This window comes from Argentina anserina, chromosome 4 (assembly GCF_933775445.1).
Source record: "Argentina anserina chromosome 4, drPotAnse1.1, whole genome shotgun sequence".
Lineage (NCBI taxonomy): Eukaryota > Viridiplantae > Streptophyta > Magnoliopsida > Rosales > Rosaceae > Argentina > Argentina anserina.
This window is the reverse complement of record NC_065875.1, coordinates 1,305,073-1,320,556: the sequence shown is the minus strand read 5'-3', so window position 1 is coordinate 1,320,556 and position 15,484 is coordinate 1,305,073. Positions and strand designations below refer to the sequence as shown.

General features: G+C 37.7%; 1 protein-coding gene across 1 annotated transcript; it reads right to left on the bottom strand.

Annotated features, from left to right (window-relative positions):
• Positions 1-12,974: 12,974 nt before the first annotated feature.
• LOC126790011 (uncharacterized) lies at positions 12,975-15,227 on the bottom strand. The gene is made up of 3 exons (XM_050516134.1): positions 14,406-15,227; positions 14,114-14,303; positions 12,975-14,013 (listed from the first exon to the last, which is right to left on the bottom strand). The coding sequence occupies exons 1-3, from the start codon at positions 14,823-14,825 to the stop codon at positions 13,442-13,444; spliced, it is 1,182 nt and encodes a 393-aa protein (XP_050372091.1). The 5' UTR covers positions 14,826-15,227; the 3' UTR covers positions 12,975-13,441.
• Between the last annotated feature and the right edge of the window lie 257 nt (positions 15,228-15,484).

The window sequence follows — 15,484 nt, the reverse complement described above, 5'->3', positions numbered from 1 at the left end:
AGTTCCCTTTTTATTCGATTTGAAGAGCATTCCTCCTTCGAGAAGATGATTAAAAACTCCTTAGTTAGATGTTTTTATGAGAAAATCATGTTTGTCCTGTTAAATGGATATGTATTTATATGGATAATGGATAATACGGAACATGTATAATTATGTCATTAGAATTTTATATGAACAGATGAGGTTTACTTGTAAGTTGGCAGTAATAGCAGGTCATGATATTGCAGCTTTAAAGTTTTGTGTATTGATTCACAACAGAGTTAGAATAACTTAAGGTAGTGTGCAGGGTTAGACTTTTCTAGTTCCATTCAGGTTGAAGTATGTTGAATGTATTGATGCCAAGTGTTGGCACCCCTACTAGCACAGAGCTAGTATGGCATGCCACCGAGCATAAGCATCACTCTCTAGGCGGATCTACAAGTCACCATGTGGCTCAACCATGATATTCATAGCGTACCTCGTCATACAAGCTTTCCAATGATAGTCGGAACTCACCAAGACACCACCGGGAAGTCACATTTCCGACCTCATCAAGATGACTCCATAGTAAGCCTAGAGGGGCACTTGTCCCACATTGAAGAATATGTAAATGAGAGGGGTTCCCTCACCTATAAAATGGACCCCTCATCCCACTTAGAGGAGGGGATCACTACTTGTATAACTCAAGGCTATTTGCTTATACTAGTGGATTCAAGTGGACGTAGCCTACCCCAAGAGAGGGAGGTGAACCACTATACTTCTTGTGTCAAACTAACACTCACTAATAGCTAACCGTGTGATCAGCCACCTATCTGGTAATCACTACGTTAACACCAAGGTTGAATAGTGCTGTTGTTGTTCGGATCTAAAGTTTCCTGAAATAAAGCCAGCAGTTCCTCAGAACTTTAATTACTCTAAAAATAAAAGGCTTTTGGTGTTTCATTTGTGGTTTATTGTTTTGAAACCAGGACATTTGTTTCACCTTTTTTCTGAAATGCTAGTTCATTGTTAAAACTTCTTTAAACCTTTTGCAATGATGAAAACAGGCTTTTAGGTTGGTGCTGTTTATGTGGCAGTCATTGTGCCTTTGCTTGATGTTAACTGTGATTCTTCCTCGCAATTGTGATTCGTTCGATTTCAAGATCCAAATTGTATCAGGAACTTGATCTTGGACCAAACCTAGAGGATGCAACTTCTCCACATCATGTGTATAACTGCTTGGTTCATGTAAAATATGTTCTTTTTGTGTATAACTGCTTTGTTTATTTAAAATATGTTCTTTGTTAATGTACAATCTCATTCCATTGAGTTCGGAGGGCTCAACAGATTGGCAGAATCAACTAAGATGAGATTAGAAAGACCTTCATACTACCTCTGTGCAACCTTAGGATTTTAGCTCTTTTATCAATTGTACTGATTAAAGGTCACAGGTCCTTGGTTGAATTCGGAAAACACTAGTGTGTACTGATATATCAAGACAAAATCTAACAGAATTATCTCATATATTAGCTATGAACTTGTCCAGATGTCTTTTTTGGGTCTTCTTGGACTTAGAAGTTTCCGTAGATAACTGTCTGCTGAATTAATAGTACTGATTATAGTGTTTAATGATGATGATTTACCAGTCTAAATAGTTATCTTAGTTTAACCGTCTACTTATTTGAGATATATTTTAAAATCCCTTCCTGTTGCTTAAGACTCGGTAGGGGGTGTTTACCATTTAGGTTTGCTAATAATGACAACATATATTGGTTATAGTCAGATCTTATACAGAGCCTTTATGTTCGTTGATACATTGTTGCATATTAATAGGTTAGGTGTATTCTTTACAGAGTTCATAACTGTCGAAGGTTCGGTACTTGCAGAACGTAATATGTTCGGCCTCATTATAATGTAATGCTCTAATTTAATCAGATACTGATTAGGCTAATTTATATGCATATATATCGGAAATTCACTTCAGCGTACTTAGGGACAATTTGAAGTCTTTGAAGTATGATTATTTTTAGTTAGATGCACAGATCGGATTACTGATTTGTAGTGAAAACATAAGTCCATACTTGGTGGCAGATAGTGGCCATATTGTGTTTGTATTGAGATTGCATCTACTGGAAGATTGGAAGTGACTGTTCCATCTAGCTGATAAATTCCATTCCTTCTTGGGGGGTGCTCAAGACTTGACTATACCATTTTGCTTGGGATGAAGTGAATTAAATGTGCATCAACACTGAGGGTAGACTTTCTGTTTCACTTCAGGGGTGAGTACTAGGGTGTCTAAGTTATCTTACATCTAATTTCGATATTTGAGTTCTCAATTTACTGCAGATACTGTGTATCCAATTTGCAGATGTTATATACGTTCAGATCCTTGAGTTCAAAGTAGTCATGTTTTTTAATTTGGCTGTGACAAAAAGAAACCATGAGGAGTTGCGCTTAATGGTATTAACTTTCTAGAGGTTAGAAGGTTAGAACACTGTCAAACAGCTTGACTGAAGGAATCAGGTCGAATGATTTCCAGAGTGAGATATATTGAATTTTGTATAGCTGAGTGAGACTATTGCTTGTATCATGAACTATTAGGAAGTCAACTTGGAGTACTAATGTGCCTACTTATCACCATGGTTGTGAGGAGAGTTGAAGTTGCTTGAGAAAGTGCTGAAAGAAAACTTCACCAGAGGGTGTAATGACTAATTTGTTTGCTTGAAAACTCTTATAAGTTGGATCTACCAGTCCATTGGTGTGTGTTTAGCAGGAGTAGGAGGATAGGACAGTATGTAGAGATACTGTGTTTCTGTGACCATGGATATGCATCTCGTCTGCCCATTGCAGCTAATAATGACTACATATCGGTAGTCAGATCTTAAGAAAAGCCTTTAGGGTGCTTTGATATAGGTTTAGATGTCTCATTGAAGTAGGTCGATATTTTTCGCAGAGATATATCTAGGGAGTTTGCTTGCCTGAATGAGATTAGTGGTTGTACCCTTCTGGTTCTATTGGAATAAGACCTCCGTGGTTAGATGTCTTATCAACCAATGCACTTAATTATGCAGTATATAGCTCTTGATCTCCCTCTAGGATTTTTTGTGGTATTTACTTGAGACAGTTGTATGGTACAATGAAGTATTAGCGAGCCTGCTTTGAGTACTAGTGTGCCTATTCTATCTCCATGAAAACTTATTCGACTCTACCGGGTGTGTATTTTTGCTCTAGTAGGAGGATGGGATATCATAGATATAAGGTTTGGAAATCGAAATCCCAACAGCGTGAGACTCACTTGAAGTATGCAATCAAATCGGTATCAAGGTTCAATTATGTAGGACTTGTTCTGCATGTCCTAAAATTTCCTGGAACCAAAGGCAGATTAGTACATTGCTTGAATCAAGCATGAATAGGTTTCTAGTTTCTTCACTTGTGCTTTATTGTATACAGATCAGGAAATTTGTTTGGATTTTGCCTTTGGATGCTGGAATGCGAGTTAATTCGTTTGCAACAATGGAAAGAGGTCCTCGAGTTCCTCATGTGGTCCTCTTTGCGCCTTTGCTTGATGCTTCATCTTTGCATCGTCATTTGTTCGATTTAGGGTTTCAAACGTTCCCGTTCTAACTTCCCAGCCCTCGGGATGTTATTTCTCCACCCTAAACCTTTAAGATCTTCAGTTCTTCACTTCTGTTGGTCCTTTTTTTTTTTTGGGACAGAATGTTCGTAGTCAAACCTTGACTAAATGAACAAAGAATGCATAAGTAACTTGGTCCGATCCTGCTACTTGTTTTTTAGATATTAGCTACTGGAATACCCAATAATTCTCATACAATATCATTTTTTTGGTATTATTTATGATACAGAACACTTCGAATGCCTACCATCATTATTGAGTTACAATTCCGGTCCTTGAACACTTCACAACATTCTGCTTACGTGTCTTCTTATGCAAACAAACAAGTGAAGACGACCAAATCAAATGTAGGTAAAGAGAGAAGTTTTTGCTCCGTATACATCACATGAAATTCAAAATATAATGTTATAACAAGAACCTCCAAACAGATGAACCGTATATTTGACAAAGGGAAATCCTCAATCCTCGGTGTCAAGTCAACTTTCAATAACAAACTTAGCAGGTATGAGGAAGTTCATCACTTGGATGGTTTTTGTTACTTGTTACTGAGGTGAAGAGCGCAAAGAAGTGCACAATGGAAACCATAAGATTAGTGAAGCTTACCAAACTGAAGTTCAAAGATGATGAGGCAGTGGTAGTGCTTTCACAACCCAAGGATGCCTCATTGGACATTGCCTCCTTCTATATAGTCCTATAGTTCATGGATAAGTTGGATTTGATGCCTAAAATCTTCAGTTTTAAGACTAATAGCGTCAGGTTAGTTGCTAGTTACTTAGGATCTATTCTTATGTTAATGTCACTTGGGATGTTTAATGATAGCTCATAGAGAATGAGTCATGGTATAATTTTACATGTATTTACTCCTAATATACTTACACCCAATTATCCAAAAAAAAAAACTTACACCCAATTCTCTTCCATAAAACAGTAGTGTATCAAAGGACACATGATTCTACACCCATTTTGCTTCCTCTGAACTGTTTTATAATCTTCTTCCAACCAGTTTCATACGCCTCCTCCCAAAGTTTAAATATTTCAGACTTTGCAAAATAAAAATTAAGTTTGGTTTAACCATTCATCAGCTAAAAGCTTGTTTATATGTTATAGTTGTGCCAACAAAATAATTGGCGGCACAAGTAGTCAGAGGACTTATAATAATACAAGCCAGTATAAAATCAAGTGAGTATTTTCCTGGAAACAATACTGGAACGAAGTCTATAGACCATAACGCGTACGGAGGTGACTTATGAACTAATTGCAATTAGTTATTCTCTTGCTGCTTCAAAGGATGACATATCCAATACCTATTTATGAATCGAGAACCAATATTTGATGTTTCAATTCCAAAAAATTTTGCTGACCATCTAGAACATTTCTTCAGCCAACATTCTTGGAATTTCTAAATTCAATTTCTTAGTTTTTAATATCTTAATTTTAACTTAAGCGGCCAGAACTCTATAACTTATAATGGCAACCCAAGTGGAAATTACTACTTAGATATTAATCAATGGGTTCAGCATATTCTGATGGATATAAGGGAATTGGCCATTTCAAAATGCATCATATCATGAACCCTAAGAATCTCACCAAAGAGAAAACCATTTATAGATGTAATACATGTGGTTTCTGTATAATCAAACAATGAAAGTGTAATACATGTGGCAAAATATATTTTTAGTATGGCCGTGTCCTGCTCTCCTCATAGTCTATGTTGTATACTTACGGGTTTGGGAGTTAGTCTCTTAGTTGCTGGATATGAACTTATTTCCATATCGTGGTTGGCTTCTTGTAATTGATAGCTAATTAGCTATCTTGTAACTAAGTCTGCTTTAATAAATCTGTTTACTGTGTCTTCTCAAAAAAAAAAAAACAATGAAGTGTGTCATTAATAAAAGACCAGCAAAATGTCAGCATCAGATATATAAACATGCAATTGAGGCTATTGCACCAATTCACCAAAGATTAATTTGGTTGTGGTTTCTTGCTGGTACAATCAATGCACAAAAAAAGATTGCTGCTAATTTCATTCATCACTTCTGAATTGTACATTTGTACTATCACCTGCTGTTTAGGTGTAAATTCTTATTCACATCAGTAAATTAAAGTCATGGAAAAAGAGTGCTGCACACAATGTGATTATTATCTGAGTTAATTAAGTTTGTTTTAATCTCTCACTAGGGTACTGGACCTCTGCTGTAAATAATATTTATGAAGACTGGAAACACATTTATGCATGACTAGCTGTGTTTCATAATCTTAGAGTTCAAATCTTTCTGAGTTCATCACAGTTAATTTAATTCCTTACTCAAATGAGATCACAGATTTGTCCTGTTATGGAGAAAATAATTGCAGTCTTTTGATTATCTTCTGTCTTACAATAAATTGTAGTCAGTAAAATTGAATGCAAGTGCAGGCTCACTATTAAGTAGTAACTATTTCATTACATAATATCTGTTTAAAGGCTCTTAAATTCTTAATGATGCCATAGTAAAACCCTCATCTAGAAAAAGTTTAAAATCAAATGAATGTCATTACTCACTACAATATAGGTTGGTGATGATAAAACAATTTGAGATTACTCTTATTGTTTGCTTGCTGGGATGGAATATTGAAAATGAGACTACTGGGTGGTGTTCATTTGGAAAGCAACAATTAGCTAAATGCAAATTATTAGTCAATATTAACCGGTTTTTCCGCATAACCCTGCTATCTATTTGCTATTTGTCAGACAACAAGTAAAACGTCATGGAAAAAGAATTGATGTGACTACCATTTTGTATGGGGAATTTAGATTTCATTAGTCTAATTACTAGCTTTCATCATCTTGGGTCCAATTGTAATCAGTAATCACCCTCTAAATCAACTATTTTCACACATTGTTGCAAATGGTTAGGTTAGGTAAGACTTGTGATGGATAAGGACCTTAGTTAATCAAGCCAATCAAGGATGTTAATTGTGGTTATTTGCATATAATAACCTAAAGGAGAATAAGCTCCGAAAAAGTTGGTCGTCTCTAGGGTTTCAAGTTTTGGAGGTTTTGTGCTCGTCTGACGGTGCGTCCAATGACGTTGTCGGACATGAGTGTGGAGGGTGGTCAGCCGGTGGTCAAACCCTGACGGCTTGTGGTGGTGGACTGCGAGATGGAGCTATTTATAGGCGGCAAGCTGAGAAGCTTTGATGGGTTGATTTCTGCAATCTGGTTGCTCCAGCTAAGGCTGATTGTTTGCAAAGCGTGGCGCTCTGTCCTATCAGTGGCGGTAGGTGTTTTGGATCGGTGGTGCGTAGTGAAGAGAGAGTGTGGTGGCGTGTGGCTGACCAGATCAGTTTCCGTTCTGGTTTGGTTTTATAGGCCATGCGCTTTGGTGCGAATCCAGGGTGGTAGTGCCTCCGTTGTATTTGACTAGGCCTAGGTTGCGCTTTTGGGACCGGGGGGTGATAGCAACGGTGCGATGAGGCGGTATTCGGATCCATTTGAGTTTTCTCGAGTCAGGTTTGTGGGTGGATTTCTTTGTGGTCCAATGGTTGGGTGGGCCTCGGCTCTGTCCTTGGGCCTAGATTTGGGTCTTTGTAGGTTATTCTATGTTTTTTTTTTCAGTTGTTTTGGTCAGCTCCCTTTACATGGGGGTTTAATTGGTCCTCCTTATGGAGGAGCGTCTAGGGTCTTAGTCGGGTTGGTGTCGTTGTGTGTGTCATTTTATGATACATCATACATGTCATCTCCAGGGACTATATAATCGTTAGTTCATTTTTGTTGTCAATGTAATGGGAATAGTTGTCTCTGCAAATGTACTTGGTGTTTTGGTATGTGATGCTATTGAAGCGGGTTTCTTCTTGAGATTAGCAGCTAGTTGGTATCAACTACTTTTAGAATCATTTGGATTGATTCGGAATTGAGTCTTTTTGGCTCATGTCTATTGTTACTTGCGATAGTCATGTGACTAGCACTTTTAGTATAAATGAGTGTGAGAAATCTACATGTAATATTTTTTTTGTGCAATATAAGTTATTTTCTCAACAACAAAAAAAAGATGTTGTTTGTGTCTTAGATTATTTATATCCTTGTTTTAAAAGGGACTCCATATATTTGAGTTTATTACATGTCATTGTGAGAAAATAAAGCAAAAATTATATATAAATATACATTGGCGCGTATAATCCACTAGTCGCTCAATGTATTGAAAGTCAGCTCTAACCGCATTATATGGATGACATCTTCGTAGTTCCCTAATAATTCTTTTATGTTTATATTCTAACCCTAGAATTATGATTTAGGCTCTTAAGAACTTTATGCTACAAAATGAAAGGTTTATGCCAAAGTTCATATAGGATTTTCAGCAATGCAATTCAAACCCGATCTATTCGAGAAGCAAAAGCCACCATATTCCTATCTTCATTCAAACAATCAACTGATCACAATTTCAGCATAGTAAGTAAATTTATGAGCTGACTCAGTACGTTTTAAATCTAGGTCTATATGAAATTTGTGAAAATATTACATTTAAAATATCAACAAGGTCTTATCAATAACCACATCATTGAGTTCAATTTTCTTTTCTAAAAGTAACTACTCAATGTCAAACTCTGGATAAGCCAATCAATTTTGATTGTATTTATTGGTGTAAACAAGGAGGATATACAGTAAATTAGTAGGTATTTTGTCCATGAGACATCAATTTCTATGGAAATTGATTGAAACTCTTTTGTCTTTGGCACATCACTATTGGTTATTCTAGCTAGCTAGTTCATATTAAACATAGTTGACGTGTAGACATCGATTGTCTTTGTGAATCATATAGTTAATATAGGGTAACATATATAGAGCCAATTGTATGAAGTAAATAAGTGTAGTTTCCAAGCTAAAGATTAAGCAAAGACCTATCAGAGACCATAGATTTCATCTGTCTACATTAAACAACGAAAGCTATCTCTATAAATTATGCTAAATTATTACAAGGTTTGGTGTAGAGAATTTGTGGCTGTGGAGCAAGTGAGCAACTAAGAACCATGCATATGCCTTTGGATATCTTTCATGATGACTCATTTATATTCTCATTGTGTTTCTTTGGATTGTGATGGGTGGTCACGCTATCTGATCATAACAATGTTACAAAGAAATGCAGATGTATAGTTTTAACTTTCACCCTTGGTCCCCATTATCCATTTCGTGGGTGCCTTCATGCCTTTAAATCCCAAACAGAACAATGAAGTGAAAGAGAAAAAAAGGAAGAAAGGGTAAAGGGGAAGGATAGAAGAAAAAAGAAGAGACATTATTTATCAAGTTTTCATATTCTTAATTTGAAGCCTCTAAAAATTTAGTTGTGACAGATTTTAGAATTCTGATATAAGAAACACTCGGTAATAACCATTAAAATTACGGCGTCATTCATAGGAAATAATGTATATGAGAAAAAAAAAATTTCACTCTCAAATTTTTATAATACTGAGATTGTCGGAAGGCACCCATTTAAGTGTATGGTTAGCACACTTTGCAACTTTGACAACCGATAGACATTTCCCCATTATTACTTTACTTAGTGTCATTTGAACTCGTGGTTGCATTACAATTACTTACTGGATAAAAAATAAATATAAAATATAAAAACAAAAACAAAACGTTATATAATCTGAGGGGGTGTGGTAGTATCACATGTCACAAAAGCGCACACAAAATGCATGAACCCAACGACCTGTCACATCATCATTGGATAAGGCTGTGAAAGATTAATGGTGCCTGTACCTTTACCTGAACTCTCACACACCCTTTCCACTGCCCTTCCTCAACTTTTGTGCTCTAAAAGCGTCTCTACAGAATATCCCAATCCCATTGGCATGAACACCCGATCTCACCAATGTAAAAATGAGACCGCGCCTACCTAATTCCCCTCCTAAATGGAAGTAATCAAGGGCGAAAACTCTGTAAGCTTTACCAGAATTTCTGCCAAAAATCTAGCAAAAGCGTTTTTTTTTTCACCACATAATTGAATGAAAACAGTTTTGAGAGTCGAACTGGTGTCAAATATAGGTAAAATTCAGGTATGATAAGAGTTCTGATTTACGTTGTTGTTTTTGTTCTATGAGTGCTATACCAATAAAAATTATACTCTTTTCACATGTTCTTAGTAAGGCGAGAGAAGACTAGTTTATAAACATTTAACCGAGAATGTGAACTAATCTTTTATTAATTATTCTAGTTTTTGGTGTATTTATTATTCTAAAAAATATAAAGTCGTTAACTGAAAACTGATTAGAAACGCGCTTTTGTACGTTGCATTAGAGTAATGGTCATGAATATGATGGCTCTCTAATTTGTTATTACTGAAAGCTCTTTTCATTTATTTTGCTATTAAAATCACTTACATAATATGTATTTGAAATGGTACCTGAATTATTACGAGTCGTAAATCAGATTCAACGACCCACGCACCTGATCTCAATCATATTAAAATGAGGCCGGACATACCTGACTAGATCTCAAAACGGACGTTGTTTTCGTGTGATCTGGGCAAACGAAGGTGAATCAAAAATTTACACATGACAAGCAATCTCCAAGAGAGGGTGGGTGGGATGTTGCTTTCATAAGCCCAATTATTTTTCTTAATTTTGGGTAACAAATTATTTTGCTTTTGACGGGGCCCAGCATCAATCTTATCACCCAAAAAATGATAATAATAATAATTAAGAGATATAAAAAAAGACAATGACCCTACAGCCACAACCTCCTATTTTGGCCTTTTATGCTCCTGAGAGCTTTGGAACTGACCCTACCCACTCCACAAAATTAATAACATAAAAGATATTAATAATTTTTTAATTTATTATTATATTTTCGACAGTGTAATTGATTGCATGAGCCCCACCACAAATGATTTCTATGCTAAACTATTTTACGAGCATATACTACAAGAAAAATAGCTCTTATCCAAACCAAAAATATATAGCAATATAAATAGGGCCCTATAAATCATGGCGAGTAATGTACAAATGTCTTTGGTTAAATTAATATGATTGAAGAAATTACTTAAAATGACTAAAAATGTTTGATATATTAAAATGTTGAGTAGTTGATTAATTTATTATCATCTATTCATAATTTACGTATGTTAAAATTCAAATTATCGATATCAGTATATTTACCCGTCTTCTTTCAATATTTTATTTCCAGCATTATTATTGTCCATTCTTTTAATTTATTAACTATTATGAGAACAAGTTGTTGATTAATAGAGAAGAATACTCACGACTCATCACCAATTCTCTCACCCTCAAAGAGCTATCCATTGAGGAGAATCAAGGGACTATTCCTCATTCAATATCTTTTAGGGAGGCCAGTTGTCAATCGTCACTAATATTTCCCGAAACCCTCATTTTCTCATCTTGATATCTTTTGAAGGAAATGAAGAGATTACAACTCTTTCGGTATCTCATGAGAAGAACACAAAACCTCACTGATATTAATTTCCTGAAACCCTCACTCATCATTTGAAATTCGTTTAAGGGAAATGAGGGACTACTCCTCTTGTTGATACCTCTCAAACATAACACTTGTCACTGATATATCTTAAGACCTTCAATCCTTATCCAAATATCTTCAGTTGTATGAAGCAACCCCTATTTGACACGTCTAATTAGCTATTTGAAAATATGGAGAGTGTTACTGAAAAGTGAAGGGAAAATGGACGAGTTAGTATTAGTAAACCCCACTATTACCATGTAAAGGTAAGTATGTGGTATGATGTGCCAACAAGAGGAAGTCGGTTTGTCCATGAACCCACTATGGAGAGAAAACTAACATAATATGGAAAATTTGAAGCCTTGAAAGCGTGTGATTGAACGAGAAGATAGTGTTTTTTCCAAATTTGGAATATTTGCATTACCAAAACATAGAATATAAGCATTTTGGTTTTTGAATATTGTCACACTCCACTGTTTCATTATCATCAATGTAGCATGACACTTCCCTATATTGCGTCACATAACCCAATATATATATATGTAACGCACTCCACTAGTTTCACATAGGAAGCACACTTCACCCTCTTTTGAAGTTAACAAAAAATTTAGTGCGAGTTTATTGTAAATGATCTATTCAGTCTTCATATCTAACAACCTACATTACTACATTATATTCAATTCAATCGTATGGTTAGAGAAGCGGTCGCGTAAATCAAATCTACATTATCTAGTCATATCTTGATGATGTTACTTCATCAAGAAAATTTGAAATCTTATTGCTTAGCAAGATACTTAAGATGTGACTAAGAAAAATTAAAGAAGAATAACTAATTTAGACTCATCTATTAAATTCAGAAAGTAAACTCGACAAATAACAAGAGCTTAAACACGAGATGTTCAATTTAAACCTTGATCAAATTTGTTCTTTCAAAAAGGTGATGAAATTGCTCCTTTTTACACACCATTAGTAAGAAAATGCACGAGGGGGACACAAGTTGCAAATATTTAACACGAGTTACATGACCAAAGCCATAGATAGTATTGGGTCTTGTACAAGCGTTCACTTGCAAACATCCCAAAAGCTTGAGTGCTACACAATTCACCTCCCAGTTCATAAAAAAAAAAACAATTGACCTCCCAGTCAAAATCCAACACGTGTTTCCTAGAGAAGACTCCCACAACTCGTGAGCAAGAAGTCACCATCCTCGGTCAAAGCCAAAACAAAAATAAAGACTAAGTCTTCCACGCAAAAATGGAGTTCCCCTTCATTCCTGTTTTTTTTTTTTCACCTTTTCCAAGCTCAGTTTTAACCTTATTCAAACTGTTAAAATCAAAACAAGCAGAGGGAATATCACGCAATTCTAATGAAACTCGTAAATAGTAAATACTATTATTTACCCCTTCACTGCCTTCGAGACTCCACGAGCCCCCTCCTCTCTCTCTCTGCCGTCATCTTCATCATCATCGGTCAGTTACCACCGCTTAGTATTCCCATCAGTTTTTTCACTTTTATATATTTTTACTTGTTTCGATAAAAGTACGGGTAAATATTACCCTAAAAAGATGGGAAATTTAAGAAAGGCGAGAGAGAGGCCTCATCTCACTTTGCTCCCCTTTCAAGAAACCGTCACTGTGTACTACTAGGTCCTCAAAAACCACACCAACCTAACCCCAAAAATATTATTCGCCCAAATTCTCAAACTTTAGCACATATAGAGCATTGTAATTACGAAATTCATAACACTACTCGGTTTCTAATTTACCACTTGTTCGAGAGCTGTATTGCTTGTTTTATAATACTCTACACGAGTATTGTAATTATAAAATTCAGAATACTGCTCGGTTTCTAATTTACTACTTTTTCGAGAGCTGTATTACTCAAACGAGCATTCTAGAGTTGTATCAAATTCGGAATTTCAATACTCTAAAATACTGTGACATTTCACCATGGAGTCTATTAAGAATTAAATTCGAAATTACAGTACTCTGAAAACACTTGAACTTTCAAGAGCAACTAGAATTTCAATTCTCCTGGAGCACTAGGATTTTACTCGCAAAATAGGTGCCGGGGAAACTCAACAACATGTCTCAGAAATATCAAGTCTTTTTTTTTGTACTAACTAATTTTTATTACATAGAGAGAGATAATAAGGTTCCATAGTTTTACTTGGTTCTTACAAATGATGTGCCCTTGCTAACAAAAAAGGAAGGGAAAGTGGGAGAAAAAGGAAAAGGTTAAAAAGCCTGTACCAAGTCCCAGTACCATTACTCTACTATTCCGACGCCGATTATACTTCTTTTTTTTTACCTTATATTTATATATTTCATTTCATTTTTTTTCGTTTTGGGGGAAAATTTCGAAAATTGAAAGAAGAAAAAAAGGGTCCAAAATTGGTTTCACGGTTTTGCTGCTAGAAGCGAAGCCAAACCGGTCACGATCCTCGCTCCTCTCTCAACGCTCTTCGGCTTGATCGCCGGCGGCTGCCACGCCACCGGCGTCACTGAATTTCCGGTCACTTTCGCCAATTCCTTTACCGGCGACGGATCGGTCGAATTCACGGAATCCTCGCCGAAGATCAACTCAAACTCACCGCACTCGCTCAGGTGGTCGGTCCGATCGTCGGAGCTCACAGTCCCATTATTCTCCGGCGCCGGGGAAACGACGTCGTTTTCGAGCTGCGTCGTCGTTCGAGTCGTGCAGGGAGAGAGCCACTTGGCTCTGACGTACTCGGCTTTACGCCACGGCGGGAACGGCATGCCTTTCTTCTTGAGGCTCTGCTTGGCCGCCTCCGTGACGATGGAGACGATCTGGCCGAGACGGTCGGATTTGCCGACGAAAATGAACGGCAGGGATTGGAGGACGGCCTTGTAGGCCCCAGTGGGACGGGCCACCTCGAATTCCGATCGGAAATCGATGTCAATCAACAACCTCTCCCCCTCCACCATCACATCGATGTACTCGTATTCACCTGAATACCAGAATCCAGCAAATTAACCTCTAACGATTTAATCTTTATTTTTTAATTTTAATTTTAATTTAACAACAAAAGAAATGTTCCGGTGCAGTACCGGCAGGGAAGGACGGTGACTTGTCCCACTTGGATTTGCAGACGGAGGAGTCGTAGCCGAGAGAGACGAGGCCGTCGGTGACGATCTTCCGGAGCTCGTCTTTCTGCTTTTGATTCTTGCTGTTCTCGACGATCTTCGCCGTGTCGGCTAAGAGGTTCCTCTCGGCGACGCTCACGCATGGAATCAAGCTCTGAAAGAACAAATTCGAATCAGATAACAGAAGAATATCCAAATTCCATAAGCAACTTGAAGATGAAGAAAAGTGAAATTGAAGCGGCGTCGTTTAATTCACCTTGAGAATATCAGAGGCGTCGCCGCCGAAGGAGCCGCCGGAAATGGAATCGCTGCCGAAGAAGTCGAGCTCGTCGTCGGAGCTGTCATTGTTGTTCCCGTGGAAGCAATTGCACCGGTTCCGGCCACATTTCGTCGGCTGTTGCTTCTCGTTCGTTTCCTCGAGGAAATTCTGAACCATCTTCGCCAGGCACACCGAGCTCGGCTCGAACTCGGCCGCTCCTCCTCCGCCTCCGGCGGCGTCCTTGTTGAAGTCGCCACCGGAGGGAGGCTTTTCCGTCGAGGAGATTTTAAGCACGCTCGGGAACTGCCGGTCAAAAAGCCGCCGGAACCGGGATTTCACCACCGGCTTGGCCGCCGTGTCGATCCGGAGCGCTTCGGCGTCTATATCGATCGGTTGGATCTTCATCGGAAAAGGCATGAGATTTTCAATCTCAAAGGGTTTAAAAGGCTTTAAAAAGCTTTCTCTCTCACACAGGTAAGAGTACTATTGCATTTACAATATCACCTCATAATTAAGAATCAAGAACAAAAATTCAGCATTAACTCAATTCTGAAATTAATGCAAGAACAAAAAAAAAAGCTTCTTAGAGACTCAAAAATAAAGAGAATCGCTTCGGTACAGAGCTATTCGTGGAAGACGTGATGGCGATGATCGGAGATACGGACATTGCGTACGGAGGTGAACATATCCGTGGCCGGAATATTCATTCCCGGCGAGTGATCGTCGCCGGCGGCGTTGGTGGTTTCCGGTTTTCGGTCTATGAGCTTTTGAGGACTTGTAGAGAAGAAGCCTTTATGTGTGAGTCTCTGAGTGGTGTTTGTGGAAGACTGAGAGGTTTGTGCGGTTTTATAGGGAGGTGAAAGGAGTAGGGCCCGGAATTTGGTGACGTGGTTTACCTGTGCCACGTATGAATTTACGGTTATGCTGACATGGAGAGGTGTGCACGGTTGAAATGACGGGTGTGTCCTTTTGAATAAAGTTATGGAAAGCGTGGGAGTCGTGAGGGGAGAAGGGTTGGGGTGTGAAGCGCTCGGACGGTTTTGGAGAGGAGCGTGGGGTGACACGTGTAGGGGTGA